The following is an 18431-nucleotide window of genomic DNA, read 5'->3' as shown; positions in this document are numbered from 1 at the left end:
TTCAAATGAGGGGAACTTGTGGCTGCAGCTGATCAGATTTATTACAAAGCAATATGGAGACAGGAACTTAAGCATTCTCCCTTAAAAACGTTGTCAAGAGTAACGAAAGCCCTTCACTGTCACTGGAGCTTGAAACCATATGTAATCATCCAAGTTAAAGTTCATCTCCTGATTGGCAGAAAGGGCTGTATTCTTGCTGTGACTGCACGATAAGCTGACCGTCAACTTCCTCCCTCGGGCTGGCACTTTGTAGTTTAGTTTCGGTCTGAACCAGTTAACACCACAGTTGCGGTGCCCTTGAACCATAACAACGACACCCATAGTGGGAACGGCTTGAAGCTCGCTGAATACATCTGCCAGGAAGAGCGAACGGAAAAGCTTGCGAATACAGGCTCCTGTCTGCAGACTCTCATCAGCACTGCTCGTGGAGATACCTTGCAGATTGATCTCATAGAGTTCTTTGGGACTGACAGCAGTGCCCCCAAGCAGAATAAGAACTCGTGGGACCAACGTCAAACTGAACATGTTTTCTAAGTGCTGAAACATTCCTTCAAGTTCACTCAGTACTTGCTGACACCTCTTGTTGTTGCTTTCTTGATCTTTTGGATTGATTTTTTTGACCACATCTTCATCCTGTGAGGGTTAAGGTGGTTGAAATGATGTCAATATTTTAGGTGAAAAGACAACAATATTTAATCTTGACTATAGTTATTTCACACATTATCTCAAAGTCTATGCATATAATTGATAACATATAGAACAAACCAGAAAAAGTGTCATCAAAATAACATACCAAAATCACTACTTAAATAAAATAAGCCAGTTACTAATAAGGTGGTTTGTCTTCAGTGACCACTTTTCTCTTAACTGCTGCACAGCACCCATTAAATTATGGAAATTCATTCCCCCAATAAAAACAAAGACTTAATACTGTATTTCTGTAGTGCTATTTCACCCAAAGTTTCTCTCACACCATAAACTCTGCAACAGAATATGATTAGGTTTGAGAACAGTATGTCTGTCCTTTGGAAGGTGTCAAAACAAGTATAAAAGCAAGTGTTCCCAGTTCCATACTACACCAACAAACATATAACAGGCAAGTTACACAGAAGATGCAGCCTTGGCTAGGAAGATATAATGCAGGAGTTCAAAACGCTGCTTTAGAAAATTGGAAAATGTGAGGTTTTGTCTGCTTAGTATGTTTCATGCAATGCATAATATCCCTATAATGCAAGAGCCATTCCAAGTTCAGTTGTCATATTAAAGGAGCTCTGGTAGGGGGCCAAAAGTACAAATCTGAAGACCGACTGCCAGTCAATCAGATCTCTAAGCTCCAGAAGATGCCAAAAAGGTGTAGCTGGTGAGTACCTTAATGTATGAAGCTAGCCAGGGGTTAGCCTTATTGTAAGTCATTTCTATAATAGCTAAATTTGCTGTTATTAATATTAGCAGATTAGGGACAACTATTAGAATACTACAACTACCTATATGCTAGGAAGTATCATGTGTGCATAGTAAGCTCATGGCCATTAATTATAAGTAGTGAATCTTTATTTTAGGATTTATCTCTTTGCCAGGAGCTAGTCATAATGGTGTATTATACTATGTTCACTACAGACCAGCTCACCACATCATTTGTTATTATTTTATTTATGAATCTCTTCCCATGAGTCATCTATCTAGATGTGATTTACAATGAAGTAACATATATAAAACTGTTGCATATATAAAAAGTTTCAAAGCAACTTTTAAACTGTTTTTATATTTATAGTTTTTTAAACAGCAACACATATATATACATAACATCAATTCAGGTCCTGGGTAGATACCAACTGGGATAAAGATTTTAGAGGACTTGTTGAAAGAAGAACTTCTTAAGCAGGCACTGATACACCAATGGAGAAAGCTGCTGCCTGATATGCAGTGTGAGGGAGTTTCAAAGAGCATCTGCTGCTACACTGAAGACACCATTCCAACATGGTGTGTCACAGACCACCTGGTAGAATGGTACCTGTAGGATGCACACTCCAATAACAGCACCTTGGAGCAAGCTCTGTAGCCATTTGGCAGCCAGTGGAATTCCTTCAGCAGAGGCATAATACAATGGTCATATTCTGCTGTTCTGCCCTAATAAGTAGTCCAACTGTCATGTTTTGCACTTGCTGCAGCCTCTGGATCAGCCTCAAGGGCAGCCCCACTTAGTGCATTGCAGTAAACCAAGCTGGAGTTACCAGTGTATGATTAACTGGTCAGGCTAACCTGATGCAGGAAATGCCACAGCTGTCTTACCAACTGAAGCTGATAAAAGGCTGCCCTAGCCACTGAGGTTACCTGGACCACTAGTAGCAGAAGTAGGTCCAGGAGTACTTCCAGATTGTGAACCTGCATCTTCTGGGGGATTACAACTCTAGCCACAGCAGACAATTGACACCATGGTAAAGACTCCAAAGTGGTAAAGGCACATTATCAAAGTTTATAATAATGAAACAGTAGTAGAAATATAGAATTGGAAGGGACCACGAGAGTCATCTGCTCCAACCCCTGCAATGCAAGAATCTTTTGCCCAACGTGGGGCTGGAATGCACAACCCTATGCTCTACCAACTGAGTTATTCCTTCCTTCCAGTAAGACTGCATTTTCCAGCACATGATTGTTGCAGGTACATATGCCAAGAAGTAGGAACTGTTTGTGGGTCCTTGTGAGGTACACAGCATCAGTAGCACCCATTACTTCAGAACTCCTGATTAATCCAGTCCTAAGAACAATTATTATTAGTAATTAAAGCCATATGATTTAACCTTCAAAAATAAATGAAGAATCCAACCACATGCATCCATCCCCCATATAATCAGTGAGGTAGGCTACTCCACCCTATAGAACCTCAAAGCATAAGTACATTTTCACCCAATGCATCCGAGTTAGCTTGTGATGCTCTTAGTCACCCTGTTAGCATCATAATTGGGAGTTTAATGAGGTCTGATTGCTCCCATTTTTAAAATCCCCTTTAAAATGCACAAGTTGTTATCACCATGCACAGGCTGCCCCCAAATACTTGCCATAACCATACGAAACCACCAAGATAAACTGCAGCTGAATCTAGAGCGAAATCTAGAACACAGGAAATACTTTTAACCAAGTCTAAACCCCCCAGAGGTAAAGCGAAGATCCCAATTTGTATTTGTGGTTGCAAGAATGAGGAAAAGGAAGTTGAATACATCCGCACGTGCGGCTTAATAGCCTACCCCCCCACAAAAAAACCCGACTTTCTCTTGTCTCTGAAAACATGCGGAAAACAGTGCGAGAGAGGGACCTTTTTGCCACACAAGTGAACATCCTGGAGCCAGTGTCGGTTTGATGCTCCTAAAGCGAAAGCGAAAAACTTAGCCAGCGCTTCCCCGGGTGCACAGCGTGTAACGCGAGGATGCGATCCCGTGTATGCGCGAACAGCCTCAACTCACCTGGCCGGGGGATTTCGGAAACTGCCTCCGGGAGAAGCAGGCGAGTTGCTCGTAAGGCAAAGGCAGCTGCTGCCTCTGGTACAAGACGTGCTTCATGAACTCGGAGGTGAAACGGAAGCAGCCCTCGCGGGTCACGAAGCCGGGGAAAACCACAGACACCGAGGAGGCGCCGCCGGGAACCGAAGCCACGGGCGGCGCCGGCGCCACAGTCACGGCAACGGCGGGAGCGTCGCGCAGTTCCAAGCCGGAGTCGGCTGCGCAGAAAGAGAGAGAAGGCGGAGCGGCCTCGTCACTCGGCCGCGGTGATGCCGAAGGCCCAGAGACCCACAAAGGAAGGGAAGGGAAGGGGCCGCCGTCGAAAACCCAAAGCCCAGTCTTACCTTCTCGTTGCGTCGCTTCGGGCGCGGCCATTTTCTGCTCTCCGACGTCGCTCTGGTTTGAATGGCCGCCCTCCCGGAGCATCATGGGAACTTTTTAGGGACGTCAGTGGGCGGGGAAGAAGAACGTTGCGCCAGTAGACGCGCCGCTCTTCAACCCAAAGGAAAGGTCGCCTTTTAACTCAAGGCTGGCCCGAGACGTTTTACTGCCTGAGGGGAATGCCGCCCCCGCCTCAAGCCAAGTTATACATATTATCAAAATATGTTGCACCAGAGACTGAAAATCAACAAACTCCGTTTTCTCTGGGAGTAAAAATAGAACAGTACTTTAATGAAAATCACAAATTGTTGTACTTTCATGACATCTAGTGCCAGCCCTGGTTCTACTCCATTTAATAAAATGAAATACATTTTATGAAACTTGAATTGCTTTTTATTTAGCTTATTACTTCTGTTGATTTTACTAGGATTACAGTGTCCAATGCACAATCCAGGAAGCTGCCTACTTAACTAGCTTTTACATGTGCTAATTCCAGATTAGCAATTTCTAACACACATCTTAAGTACATATGAGTCTGGTTATTAATTCCAAGGAAATTAGCTTTGACACCCCAAACCTTAATTAAATTCTAGCACCTATATCATTATGTTTTCTTCCCCCACTTGCCCCTGACACATAATCATAATTTGGATTATATGGAAATAAACTACTTCATTGGACTGCGGTAATGAACTAAATACATTTTGGAATACATTTTGGAAAGCAGTTGTTATTTCTTTAAGTGCTATTTAAATGATAATTGTGTCTTTGCTATGGATAGCCCTAATTACAATTAACCTGACACAAAGCGTCACATTTAACTAAGTTTTACTTAGAGTAGGACTATTGAAATTAATGGACCTAATTTAGTCATGTTCATTAATTTCAGTTGGTCTTCTCTGAGCAAGAGCACCCACAGTGACCACCTTTATCCTATCTTAAAAGCGGTTTTAGTAAGCAAATATACTTTTAGTAGTTCCTGGATGGAGTAGTTGTCACAGCAAACAGCTGAGCCACACAAAACATGCCCTGAACTTTCATCTCAATCTGATGCAATAACCGTATTAAAGAGAGCAATCCCTTCCAACTGATGCAATGCGTTGCCATCAACAGAGACTTAGCACCGAGGAAGTTCCTGAAAGAAAGATGAAGATGTGGCTATACTATTTGAAAACAAAGCCTCGCACGAATGGGGGAGGAGCTCAGTACATATGTTCCGATTGCATGATGGTATTTGTAGTTCTGCTGCTTTATTAGTGCACTTAGCCCTTCGTTATTTTGCATTTCTACGGTGCGAAGATACATACAAACGTATCGTGTATCTGAGACTGTTACTCTGAGATGAGTTGGTTTTTTTGTGTCGCTATGCAATTGCTAAACTGCACTCCTTTTCTATTAAATTGATTTTCGAGAGTTGCAATAGATGAAAGAAGCAAACAAACTGCACCTCCATAGCTCTCTAAGCAAAGGAAATCCGGGCTAATCTGCTCCTGAGGACCGCGGTCCTAACCTATTAGTGTCATAGAAGAAACAAATCTTATGTCTATTCAGATACGCCGCTGCATAAGTCTGCATACACGTTGCTGGAAACGGTGGTTCTGCACCCCGTCCCGAGATCCGTCACTTAACGCCGCCCGACCCGCCGTAAGCGAGAGCGGCATTCTATCCGAACGCGGCCCGCGCGGCGAAGAGGGCTCTGGGAGTTGTAGTCCAGCGGTTCTACCGCCCTGTTTCCCGTGGTGCCTTGCGGTTCTTTCTCACGTCAGGAGCCGGAGTTTAGAGAGCCGTCATAAGCCAAGTCCGGGGCTGGGAGGCGGCAGCAGCATCCGTGGCCGGGGGAAGGGCTGGAGCGGGGCCGGGTGTCAGGCCGGCCCAGGATGGACTCGGGGGTGTCGGAGCTATTTGGGGGCTGCTGCCGGCCTGTGGGGGGCGGGAACGGCGGTGCCCTGCGAGGCCGCGCGGGCAGCGGCTCCGGTAGCGGCGGAGGGTCTTCCAGGGGGAGGAAGAAGAACGGGAGACACCGGGGGGGCAAGGCCAACAACCCGCCCTACCTGCCCCCGGAGGTGAGTGAGGCAGGGCGCAGGTGGTCGGCTGTCTTTGCAGGATCCTCCTCTCGTGTTGCATCCGATGGGCTTCTCTCGGGGTTTTCCTCCCGCTTCTGCCTTTGTGGTCCCCCTGACTTTGGGGAAGGAGGTGGCAAGCCCCCTGTGGCAAATCGGGATGTGTGGGGAGAGAGGGAGATGCTGAGCCTCCGTCTAGAAACGTACAAGGCTGGGCTGTGTTTTAGGGGAAAGGGGTAGAAGACCAACCTACCAAGACTGCATAGCCCTACCGAATAGGGCCATTCGATATTTTGGACAGCTGGTACTGCCATCGGCTTCACACTCGTTGCTCGGTTGTTGTGCTCCGCAATGTACGCACATTTCACTTCGGTTGCAGTATCCTTGGACTGAAATGTGTGGTTTTATAGTAGAATCTTTCTTTCTTTCTTTCTTTCTTTCTTTCTTTCTTTCCTCTCTGTCTCTCTCTCTCTCTCTCTTTCCTTCTCTCCCCCCCCCCGCACTCCTTTTGCCTAATAGATGACAGCCACACTTTGAAGTTTCTCTTGACTTCTCTCTGACAGTGAATGACTTGAGCTCCGAAACTGTAGACTTCCTGAGTGTCAAAAGGGAAATAGATACCATTTTTGTCAACTTCTAGCAGTGTTTCTTTTCCTCTCTTCCACTTGTGGCGATTCCGAGTCACTAAAGTTGCACTTTTATTGGTTCATACAGCTGTTAACTTGAAACGAAGGCAGCCAGTCCAATTTGGAAGGACTAGGACTCTCTTAGACTGAAGTTTATTAGTTGTTCCAAATGACATCAATGGGCAAATATATTTAGTCCATATCTATTTGGATTGTGGATGGGAAACTCTGTAGTATGTTGTTCCCGGTGCTATTTTTCTAGAAAAAGAGGTGCTGGAACTCACCACAAATGCCTCCCTTGTTCTTTTATAATGGCAATGGCGCCCACCTGAGAGGTGCCGGAACTAAGTTCTGGTGAGTTCTGACTGAAAAAAGCCCTGGTTGTCCCTATGGAAAGTTCTGTCTAGCTCTCATTGAGATCTTCTGTCCAATTTAATTCTCCAATTAAAAAGGTCAGCTAATTTGTTATATGAAAAACCTTGGACCAAAGCCCATCAGAACTACTGCCAGACAGAGTGTTCAGTATTCAGTTAGATGGAACAATGGTCTGACTGAGTATAATATAGGTTTTTTTGAATTTCAATGGCATGCTTCAGTCTGTAGTTAGGGGCTCACATAATTGCATGTTCTTCGATCCTACTGCTGTCTCTTAACAGTTGCCTGTACATAGAAAACATGATGTCAGGGATTTCTTTTTAACCTAGTGTTTTCACCAACATCTAGATTTCTATGTGTAGGTGGTCTTTTTTTTGGGTTGTGATATAGAGAAGCACTGTTAAGTGAGCCCCCACCTGAAACTGTACAACCTAGACATAGGTTTACTACTTCTGTGAGAACTAGTCCCTACTGTGTGTCACCTGGCAGTGACAGATTAGCTTGAACGTGGGCTGGACCTTGATGCAGATAGTCTAGAGCAGGCATCCCCAACCTTTGGCCCTCCAAATGTTTTGGACTACAATTCCCACCATCCCTGACCACTGGTTCTGTTAGCTAGGGATCATGGGAGTTGTAGGCCAAAGCATCTGGAGGGCCGCAGGTTGGGGATGCCTGGTCTAGAGACTCAAGGCTTAATAAAGCTGTATTACAGTCTCAAACTCATTCTGTTATCCTGGCTCATTTTCATTCAAAACTCATATTCATACACACATATGCCCCTTCAGTTCTTTCATACTAGTGAAGGCTGATCTCTAACTGTTCTGTTTCTGTCTCATCAAGCATTGATAGCAGTCAGAATCAATGTGAAGCAAACCATATAAGATGTGCAACAATATTATTAATAATAAAAAAATGGTCCTTTGTTTCAGGAAGGTGAGCCTTCCTTTCCTCCAGAGAGCAGAATTAGTCATTTCATCCCCCCTGAGACTTTAGTGGTACTGTACTTCCTCTCTGCCCTCAGTTGACTTGAGTGGACTATTTTGGGGCATGCCTAAGCTTGTCACTTTTTCTGCATCACTTCTACAGAAGCTTCAGTAGATAAAAGTTAAACAACCTCTTGCTTCCTAAAATACATTGATATGTTGTGTTTCTAAGGCAGTGATTTCCTAGGCACTCCAAACTTAAACTGGTGGGGATGATGCTACATGAATAAAATAAAAGCTAGAAGATTGAGTGGGCATATTAGGAGAAAAACTCAGCATTATACCTGTCTCATTTCCAGTATGTAGGTGGTTTATTCCAAGATGTTGTTTACTATGTGTTTCCCTTGCCACCAACATTTTTAGCTAGAAAATAGCAGCAGGCTGCATGGAAAGAACTCTGAATGTGCTCATAGAGGGAATGTGATATTTACTTCCAGAAAAACAAGATTATTTCAGGAAGAAATGAAATTTGAGTGGATCAGATTTCATGCTGCTGTTAGTCTTGTTTATTACACTTTCCTTCTGCACTCACACCACTATCTCTGAACTAAGATTAGCAGGCTACAATTTAATGTCACATATCTACTTTTTAGAGATAGTCTGGTCTCCCCCACCCCACTTGAGTAATTTTTAGTACTAGTTATTAACACTTAGCTCATATGGGGGTGTCTTCTGGAGAAGTATTTTCTGAGTACTTAGGGAATGTCAGAAGTGGCGATCTTCCTGTGGATCTGCCATGGCATTGGGATGTTTTTTGTACTACAAGCTGGTTACTACCGTAGTTTCTTCTCCCTCAGCTGCCAGTCACATTAGTCATTCCAAGCTCTGTGTGCTTGAAGGAAGAGATCAGCATAAGGCACATTTGTTAGAGAACTATGCTATTTGCCAGAGCAGTATGAGGTAGTGCAGGAGAATATCTTGGGATGGTGAAAGGAGGAGGAAGATATCTTTAAGACACAGACAGTGCTTGCAGGTGTATGGCTTGGTTATTGATTAATGAAGCAAGGTGTTTTTCTCCTCATGTCTATTACAGTTTCCTGGCTTACTATAGAGCTAGATGGTATTCAGTTGAACTTGTTTTACAGATTCAGAATTTTTGATATTGTTGGTCAACATAAGTTGTTCCAGTTAGTTGTAGAAGCTGAATTTGTGAGTTCTTATTCCACTTCAAAAAATGATGTCTATCCACAGATTCAAAAACTGGCAGCCAGCACACAGATTTCAGGAGGTATCTTGGAGACAGAGGCCCAGTGAAGGATTCTAAGTGGTTCATGCAGACAGAGTAGGAGACTGGGTCTGTTTGAAATACTGACCTGAGATTTACTTTTTCTTAAGAGAATGATTTCTGAAGCCTTCTCCATGATCTGAGCTATTACAGCAGCTGGAAATATAACTACGAAAACTCACAGTCAGCTCGTGGCATTCGTAAATCTGCTTATTGTTTTGTTTGCAGAACAGTGATGACCCAGGCAGGCATAGTTCTAAAAGTGCACTATAAGAGCCATGTCATTAGTTTGGTCCTTTTTATAGATATGGAGCCCAGAACTATAGCATTTAGCAACTCTTGATATAATTGATTCTTTCTAAATTAGGCACTGCTATGTGCTAGCTTCCCTGAGCTTACAAATGAGATGTCAAGAGTTGTATGTAAAATGATGAGCAGTGCAGAATTCACTAACCTGTGATGTTTTCTTCTTTTAATTAGGCAGAAGATGGAAACATAGAATACAAGGTGAGTTACTTGTGGGATGGGCTCTTGATACCAAGTTCTTAAGAGCCATATGTCAAATTATGTTACGAGTCATACTAGTACCTAGCAATTAGAGTATATTGCTGCAAACAAAACAATACTTTTTGGAAAACACAAAGCAAATGAAATGTTTGTGGTTGTATTGGATATTTCGTATTTAATTTTACTGAATCTGGGGACCTCTCTTCAAAAACTAATATTAAGTAGTAGACAACCTGTAATAATTAATCAAGATATTTTTGCTCTTGGATATTTTTTCAGATTTGTTACCCAGTGAATTGTTTTTTTCTTTTATTGAGCTGCCTGGGGTTTAACTGCTGCATCTGAACTCAACAGAGTCACTCAGAACAAATGATAAACTGTTCAACCCAATTCATGACTTGTATAAAAATGGTCAAACTCTAGTGAAGAACTCTTTTTTTCTTTTAAAAAAAGCAAATTGCTTGCCCATATCGGATCTCCTTGCTTGTTGACTGTAATCACTCCTTTCTTTGGGCAGCTGAAACTAGTTAATCCTTCCCAGTACCGCTTTGAACACCTAGTAACGCAGATGAAGTGGCGACTACAAGAAGGCCGTGGTGAGGCAGTGTACCAGATTGGTGTAGAGGACAACGGACTGCTGGTAGGACTGTCAGAAGACGAGATGCGTGCCTCTCTCAAAACACTGCGGCGGATGGCTGAGAAGTATGTGCATCTGTCCTACTTCTGGGCCAGAGCAAGCAAATTATGCTTCATTATTTCCACAAATGAGCTGGCATTCTGGTTTTGCTATCCCACAGAATATTTCCAGCCTAGGAAAATGCATTCCGTGCACCAAGTCCTTTGCCCTAAGGGTTTTTTCTCACATTACCATAATCCCTTAAGTGCACCTACTGGCAAGTCACACTTGTAAGAAGAGAGTGTTCCTTAAAAAAAAAAAATCCTATGTAGTTTCCTTGCACAGCAGGTGCCTGATTCTGTCTGAAAAGAAGCCAAATCTGGCTGGTTTCTCACTAATCAGTGCTAATACAGTCAGTATTCCTCTCTATTAGATTTATTTAATGAGAACTACATAGTTTACTATATTTGCACACATTGTTTTAACCCACTTTACTCCTCTATGGTGAGAATTTTATATGTCTGTGTTGTCATGTCTAGTGATTTCAAATGAGCAGCTGCGTGGTCTGGCTAGTAAATGGTTTGTGATATGTGGTGGCGTACATTTACCCAGAATCCTTAGTTATTAAATTTGGGAAACTGGGCTAATATCTATGCTGAAATGTCACATGTGAATGTCCTCACCCCCACAAAATTGGCAAGCAAGCTATTACTTAATGGTCAGAGATCGATGAGGGCTTGCCAAATGGGGAAGCAGACAACATTTTCCCTGAATTTGTAGGCTGTGTCCACATGAGGCCTTTCTGAAAGACACAGCAAGATAGTCCTGTTCCATCATCTAGTGAGGAAGTTGTTGCAGTTGATGTATTAACCCCCAATGGCTTTCTGTTTTATAATGTGCAGAGTAGGAGCTGACATCACAGTGCTACGGGAAAGAGAAGTGGATTATGACAGTGATATTCCCAGGAAAATAACAGAGGTCCTTGTCCGAAAGGTCCCAGATAATCAGCAGGTAACCCACTCAATTCAAATGCCCTCTGATACAAGCAGTTTGTTGTTTAGAAAGTTGCAACTGGAACTTCATGTCCCATGATGGTATTTCAAAGGATGCTCCATTGGCTAGTGCTTTGGAGAGCTGCCGTACATCACAGGCAATTATACAAATTGTCCTAGTGATTTTGAATCCCTTAGTGTTTTACTCTGCAAGGCAGTCAAGGTCTGAATCACACCTTGTACTTCAATAACTCTTCTATAGGTTAGTTCTGTTTCAAAATATGCTTGTACAGCTCTTCATTTTCCCCTTAAGTTCCTAGATCTGCGAGTGGCTGTGCTTGGGAATGTGGATTCAGGCAAGTCAACTCTGTTGGGTGTCTTGACTCAAGGAGAGCTGGATAACGGGCGAGGTAGAGCTCGTCTCAACCTCTTTCGGCACTTGCACGAGATCCAATCTGGGAGGACGTCCAGCATCAGCTTTGAAATTCTTGGCTTTAACAGCAAAGGAGAGGTATGTTTGTGCTGCTGCGTTGCTGTCTTGCTCCTTTCATTCAAAATATGGCTTCTTGCCTTGGCTTTTGAATGCTCAACAGCAGTGTCTTCTGTCTAGGTGGTCAACTACAGTGATTCGCGGACAGCTGAAGAGATCTGCGAGAGCTCCTCTAAGATGATCACTTTCATTGACTTGGCTGGCCATCACAAGTACCTTAAAACCACTATCTTTGGGCTCACAAGTTACTGCCCCGATTTTGCAATGCTGGTGGTGAGCGCTAATACGGGAATTGGTAAGCGGCATGTTGCGTGTTATGATTTAATCATATTTTGAGACCTAGGCATGACACATCTCGTTCAGAGATGATGTGCAGTCAATAAAAATCAACACCTCACTCCTTGTAGCACAGTAATACATATGCCCATTTCAGGCAGAATGTAAACTGCTCTGGGGTCCCGTCTTCTCAACTTGTTTCCTCCCTGCCATCCTATCTCTTGCAGCAGGCACAACACGAGAACATCTCGGCTTGGCTATGGCCCTCAAGGTCCCCTTCTTCATTGTCATTAGCAAAGTAGACTTGTGCTCGAAAGCCACTGTGGAGCGGACAGTGAAGCAGCTAGAGAGGATCCTGAAGCAGCCTGGCTGTAACAAGCTTCCCTTGCTAGTAACATCGGACGACGATGCCGTCACTGCGGCACAGCAATTTGCACAGTCTCCCAAGTAAGAATCACTTGCCCTTCTCAGCATGGGAGGGAAGATCACTTGGTGACATGGGTGGTGCAATTGCAACGAACTCCCTAGAGGAAGAATGGATTTAAGGAGAAAGGTGCGAGTACCTCCAGGTCTGTGGAATATTGCAGTGTGACTAATGGGATCACTCTCATGTTCTACTTTTAAAAACCTGCATGGATGAAGTCCTTACCCCACTGGCTTAACTAGGTGGTACAGGCGTTAGTAGTTCTAGTGGTGCATTATGGGACTAGATAACTTATGCCTCCGATATGATTGCATCCTGAACTGTTGCAGCCTGTAGTACATTTCCATGAGAAGGAGAAACAAGCCAGGTTCTCTCTGTTTTGAATGGACTTTTTATGTTTTTGTTGTATTTTATTTAAATGTGAATTGTTAATGTAAGCCTTCCCAAGGATTCCTGTTACAAGGCAGTATTTAAATAGGTAAAATTATAAAGGCAAGTGGGACTGGGACTGCAGTACAGAGCTAAGATCAGACCTATTTATGGGCACAGCAGCAAGTTTGTGTAATCCTAGGTGTCTCCTCTCAAACTTCTCTGGGAGCCAATCATAGGGACTTGTTCCCTGTGCCTATTTACTTGTAAGTCAAGTTCCCATTGTGTTCAATGGCAATCGTACACAGAATTACAGCTCACCATCATATTTCTTTCATGTACGTTGGCAGCATCACTCCTATCTTCACCTTGTCCAGTGTTTCTGGAGATAACCTGGATCACCTGAAAGTTTTCCTCAACATCCTTCCTCCTCTGACAAACAGCAAAGAACAGGAAGAGCTTATGCAGCAACTCACTGAGTTCCAGGTACACAAGGCTCTCTTGATGTTATTGGGAGTCTCAAACAGTAAGTACCTTCATGTGTCGAGGGCAAGGACATCTTGGAGATGGAAGGATGGTCGCCCAGTGAGATTGTGGCTGGCTCTTTTTATGGTTGGCTTTTATACAAAGAAAGGGATTTGATTTGGGTCCCTGGTATCATTTAGTTGATTCTCTAGGTTATTTCATTTGTAGACAAACATAGGAAATGCCTGCAGAATGAGTATTCACTGAGGGCTGGTACTCTGGGATGCTTGAGACATGAGAAATAGTGTAAGGAAGAAAGTGCTCAGGAATGGGTTCTGAGGTCCTGTGGACAGAACTGTATCGACACTCATGAGAAAGGGGGGTGGGGTGGCAGGCCTAGCCATATAGCAGGTCTCAAGCTCCTGATTTTGTCTTGCTGCAGGTGGATGAAATCTATACAGTACCAGAGGTGGGCACTGTTGTTGGAGGAACTCTGTCAAGGTGGGTGTTGCTATTTGCATGGTGCCTTGGGGTCAGTATTGACAGGGAGGGGATGCAGAAGAGTTTCTGTCCCCCAGGGGAGGACTGGCAGTGTAGTTTAGCATTTCCTTCCTCATTGTAGGCTTGGGAATACTGTGCAGGTGGAAGCCGAACACCTTGTCTCATTAATCAAGGGGATACAATTTCACTTCAAGGACAGAAGTGACTGTGAAAGAGAAATGAGAATACATACAAAGGGATTCATTCCCTGTGGGATATAGAGGGTAGCTGACATGGGAAAGACTGTAAAGAAACTGCCCCAGGGTATGTTTTAAGAAGGTAGAAAGCAAAAGCTTTCCCTTTCTATGAGAGCTAAATACACACTCCTGATTTTTGTGCCCTTGCCAGCGGGATATGTAGAGAGGGAGATAACTTGGTGGTTGGTCCAACCGATGATGGCAAGTTCCTCCAGCTGAAAGTGTGCAGTATGCAGCGAAATCGTTCGGCGTGCCGTGTGCTTCGGGCTGGGCAAGCTGCCACGCTGGCTCTTGGGCACTTTGACCGCTCGCTGCTGCGCAAAGTGAGTCCGTCTCCTATTTCTGGGAGCTGTGGTTTTAAAAAGCTCCCCCCTACCCTCTTGGGAACCATGTGTTGTGAAGGGATGATATTGTGAGGGACTGTGGTTCCTCTGGAACTCCTGCTTGAGAAGACACCCTAAAATGCTGCAGGCAATATACTCAAGTCATTTTGATTCGGGATCAGGGGTTGGGAATAGTTGAATCCATGACTTTGGGTGGTTTGCTTCCACAAAAAAACTACAATGAAGAAAATGGAGTCAAAGCCATTGAGCAGGAGGCAATTAAACACTCCCCACACATCCTCACCCACTGTTAGTCTGTCTTCATCATGTACACACTTCTTATCTTACCCTTCCATTTTTTGGCTTTCTGTGGAGAGGCCAGCTTCCTGCAAATGGAAAACTGGGCACTTCATGAAGGACAGTAGCAGTCCACCTAGTGTGCATGTATTGGGGAAAAGAGGAGTGCCATTGTTAAGAGTATTGGTTCAGCTGTCTTGCTGTCACTTAGGGTATGGTGATGGTCAGCCCAGAGATGAATCCCACCATTTGCTCAGTGTTTGAAGCTGAAATTGTTCTGCTCTTCCATGCCACAACTTTCCGGAAGGGATTTCAAGTAACGGTGCATGTTGGCAATGTACGACAAACAGCAATTGTGGAGAAGATCCACGGGAAGGTAGGTCTTTGAGAAGCGGGGTGCTTTTCTAGTCTATTCAAGGAATCATTCCATTGCTTTCACGTCTTCATCCTGCATCAGTTATTGTAACCATGACACTAGGACTCCCTTCTGCAATGCCTCCACCATTTAAGAAGAGAACCTGCATTGTTAAATCCACTAGGAGTTTCATAAACACACAAAGCATATTGGGACTGAATTGCTCAGTGGCCTTAAGCATCCCCCTCATTTCCTAGAATCCCTAAGCCGAGTAGCTAGGCGACTGACCTTGTAACTCATATTATTTTCCTCTTTCAGGATAAGCTGCGTACAGGAGAAAAGGCTGTGGTATGTTTCAGATTCATTAAACATCCTGAATATTTGAAGATAGGAGCCAAATTGCTGTTCCGTGAAGGAGTTACCAAAGGTATTGGACATGTCACTTATATCCAAGCCATCACCATCGAAGAGAATGGACTGGATCAGGGCTTAAGTTCTGACCTGGTCACTTTCTGACTCACAAAATCAGTGGGGTTTCCTGATGTTAGCAATAGGGGAAGGGAAGAAAGTCTCTCCCCACTGTCCAGAGCTGCTGCTGGCCAGTCAATTTACATGGACAAACCCCTTCTGCTCCTGCGGAAGCTAGAACTGCCGCTTGGATTGAGTGCCCCTCCTGGAGCGAGTTAAGCATGTTGTTTGTTCATCACCTGCTGCTTTCATGTCCCTTCCCCGGAATAGATGAAAGCGGCTGCATCTTTGCCTGGACCGGCAACTCCTGGTTCTGTTGACTTTTGTTGGGAAGTTACTGCCGGGTAGAGGGCAAAGCCATTAGTGTGTTGGACTGCAGCTCGGGGATTCTGCTTCCTGAGGCAGCAATAGTGGACATCCATTGCCCACAGCACTCAGTCTCCATTGTCCTGCTGCCTGATTTTTACAGGCTGCCTGTGACAGATGAAGAAGCTTCAGCTGAAAAGTTTGCATTGCCCACAGTACAGCTCAGGATATTTCTGATTCATTTTAAAATGTTTGTTGGTTTCATTTTAATCTAATGGCTTATTGGGTCTCCCCCTCCCTACTACCGTTGTGTGCTGATTTTTAACAGCTAATTTCATTGTGGGTTTTTTGTTTTTGCTTCTAGAGAAAATGTGGGGTTGGGGGTGTGGGAGAAGAGGGACATTTCCCTGAAATAACCCTGACCTGATGGAAACCACTGTCCCCATCTCATGCAGCAGGTACAATCACAAACATCTTAAGAGAACTTATTCCTGGGCAGAGTTGAGCAGCTACCCTATATATAATGTGGCTTCCTAGAGCATAACTGCCCTCCCCCTTTAGCTTTGACACTTCTCAGTACTTTGCTGGTTTTCTGAGCCGTTGTTGTTCACCATCTTGACTGGCTTTCGTTAGGAGTTCAATAGCACCCCAATCCAACTCGTTCCTTGGGAAACATGCCTTACTTTCTCAAAGCCAAAGCAGTAAGCGCTGCTTGGTTATCCCAGGAAGATTTGAAGTGTTGCTACAATTACTTTTACTACAATTATCAACGCTGCCTACTGCAGCAGTGTGTCTATATTGCTGGTATGCACCACAGAAAACCATACAATACCTAAGATTTCAATCAGTTCACTTAAAGCTATAGTGAATGCCTGGAGTTTGCAATAGAGCGAGACAGTCAAACATTGTGGGCTATTTTTAACATATTGGTAGGAAATTATATTTTAAAAGTCAGCAATACGTTTCTCGTTTTTGCCTATCCCCATCTTAGCCACTGCTGCACTGTGTTCAGCTGCTACAGCCAACATTGCCAGTGAAAACAACGATCCATTTTTATTCACTATAAAACGCACACCCTTGTTAGTTCACCTCAATCCAACAGCTGTTTATTTAATGCAAGTACTCTTTGAGATTTAACTTGTAGCTGCGCAACCATACAGCCAGCTTCCAAGTTGATGCTTTTTAAATATAACCCACAATCATTTATCTTTCTGCTAATCATCCTTTTAATAGCACAATGGACAGTTAACTATAAAGTAGTAGTAAACATGGCCCAAAGCATCATGGTTATTTGCTGATTAAATTGGTTTCTCTCTCAATTGCCCTTTAATCACTTGGATTGGTTCTACAAGAGGCATTTTTGGATCGCTTGTTTTAGAAAAGACGAAGAAAATTGGCTGCCTAATGCACTCCCTCTAGAGGGTTTGCTGTAACCCATTGCCACTACATACTTGTCCTGTGGGAGGAATAGGTGCTTTCCCTGCAATTTACAGTTCTGGCAAAGTTAACCCCATTGCAGACAAACATTCAAAGGTGCTCTTTCTGGTTGTCTTTTCCTTGCCTTCTGTTGTGTGAGTGTTCTCGGTGCCATGCTTTTCATATTCACTGTTTGTGGATTCTTTAAAAATCAGAGAGGTGTTTTCATCTCTCTCTATATATAGATATATAATGTACAAAATAAAGATGTTTTATTGAAAAGAATAAAATTGTGCTGTGCGGCTGAACAGCAACTTGTGCCAGCCTTGAGACGGCAGGCAATATGAGGAGGCTTTTCTGTTAGTTTTCCATGCAGATGAGTGTTTACAAGTTGGTAGCACATGCTTATCTGACATTCCGCAGTGCGTGCAGAGAACTATCGGCCTGACCACAGCAGTTTTGAGTATAAAGGGGAGGATTGTATGCTGCCGCTTGCTTGCAGAGATAGTGAATTTTTGAAGGTTTCTCTACTCCCACACTATGCCAATAGGTCTCTGGATAAAGATAACGCAAGAACTTCTGCCACTTGCACTTGAAATAGCAAAGTGCCACATGTTTTGCCAATTATATGACTAGTTCCTTTATCCTAATAGCACTGACTCCTCCATCTGTAGGATGAAGCTCTTGCTTAGCCTGTTTGTTATGTTAGTAATACTGCCTAAAATCAGGTGCTGTTGCTAGCATTGTTTCCATCCTATTGTGTACAGTAACAACAAAACAGGCTGCAATTTCTATACAGAAGCCCCAAACCTGCCAATATTTCTTTCAACACATAAAATTTCCCCTTATTCTGCTTTACTGGATAGTATTTTTGCCTATGAGGAAAATTCCTTTCCAGCAACTTCCACAGAAAAGGGAAAAAAGCAGACCAAGGTTTTAGCAGGAAGTAAAACAAAACGAGACCAGATAGATATCTTGTGTCTGTAACCTGCGCCTAATAATGCACTCTCTAAAGCCCTATAACTAGTTTGAAATCCTGTCCCTGATACCACTGAGTGCTACAGGCTGTTAGGATTAAACAGATAGGTTTTGCACTAGCAGTAACCACATTTCCATGGTTCCAGAATATAGTTGAAGACTTCATACATCATGGGTTTCATATGGAATATACTTAACTATAGCTCACACCCAAGGAGTTAGAAAGCTGCAATTGGACACTTTTATTTATATCCTACCTGTCCTCTAA

At 43.6% G+C, this 18431-nt stretch overlaps 2 protein-coding genes across 2 annotated transcripts; one reads left to right on the top strand and one right to left on the bottom strand.

Moving 5' to 3' along the window:
* MAD2L1BP (MAD2L1 binding protein) lies at positions 1 to 5502 on the bottom strand. The gene is made up of 3 exons (XM_081187289.1): positions 3839 to 5502; positions 3459 to 3712; positions 1 to 633 (listed from the first exon to the last, which is right to left on the bottom strand). The coding sequence occupies exons 1-3, from the start codon at positions 3921 to 3923 to the stop codon at positions 94 to 96; spliced, it is 879 nt and encodes a 292-aa protein (XP_081043415.1). The 5' UTR covers positions 3924 to 5502; the 3' UTR covers positions 1 to 93.
* A 142-nt stretch (positions 5503 to 5644) lies between these two features.
* GTPBP2 (GTP binding protein 2) lies at positions 5645 to 17475 on the top strand. The gene is made up of 12 exons (XM_081187275.1): positions 5645 to 5938; positions 9625 to 9651; positions 10169 to 10353; positions 11170 to 11278; positions 11573 to 11770; positions 11870 to 12044; positions 12253 to 12472; positions 13169 to 13304; positions 13726 to 13784; positions 14172 to 14343; positions 14852 to 15016; positions 15314 to 17475. Exons 1-12 carry the CDS (start codon positions 5753 to 5755, stop codon positions 15509 to 15511), a joined length of 1830 nt encoding a protein of 609 aa, XP_081043401.1. The 5' UTR covers positions 5645 to 5752; the 3' UTR covers positions 15512 to 17475.
* Positions 17476 to 18431: the final 956 nt, after the last annotated feature.

Source organism: Podarcis bocagei (assembly GCF_964188305.1).
Source record: "Podarcis bocagei genome assembly, chromosome: 3".
NCBI classification, from domain to species: Eukaryota; Metazoa; Chordata; class Lepidosauria; order Squamata; family Lacertidae; genus Podarcis; species Podarcis bocagei.
Note: the sequence above shows the minus strand (reverse complement) of the source record. Positions and strands in the feature narration are given on the sequence as shown.

Coding starts and splice junctions, on each gene's coding strand:
- MAD2L1BP (XM_081187289.1), bottom strand. CDS start 3,923: ATGATGCTCCGGGAGGGCGGCCATTCAAACCAGAGCGACGTCGGAGAG. Junction 3,713..3,838: donor CGAAGCGACGCAACGAGAAG/GTAAGACTGGGC, acceptor CTTTCTGCGCAG/CCGACTCCGGCTTGGAACTG. Junction 634..3,458: donor TTCCGAAATCCCCCGGCCAG/GTGAGTTGAGGC, acceptor TAACCCTCACAG/GATGAAGATGTGGTCAAAAA.
- GTPBP2 (XM_081187275.1), top strand. CDS start 5,753: ATGGACTCGGGGGTGTCGGAGCTATTTGGGGGCTGCTGCCGGCCTGTG. Junction 11,771..11,869: donor GCTTTAACAGCAAAGGAGAG/GTATGTTTGTGC, acceptor TCTTCTGTCTAG/GTGGTCAACTACAGTGATTC. Junction 12,473..13,168: donor CAATTTGCACAGTCTCCCAA/GTAAGAATCACT, acceptor GTACGTTGGCAG/CATCACTCCTATCTTCACCT.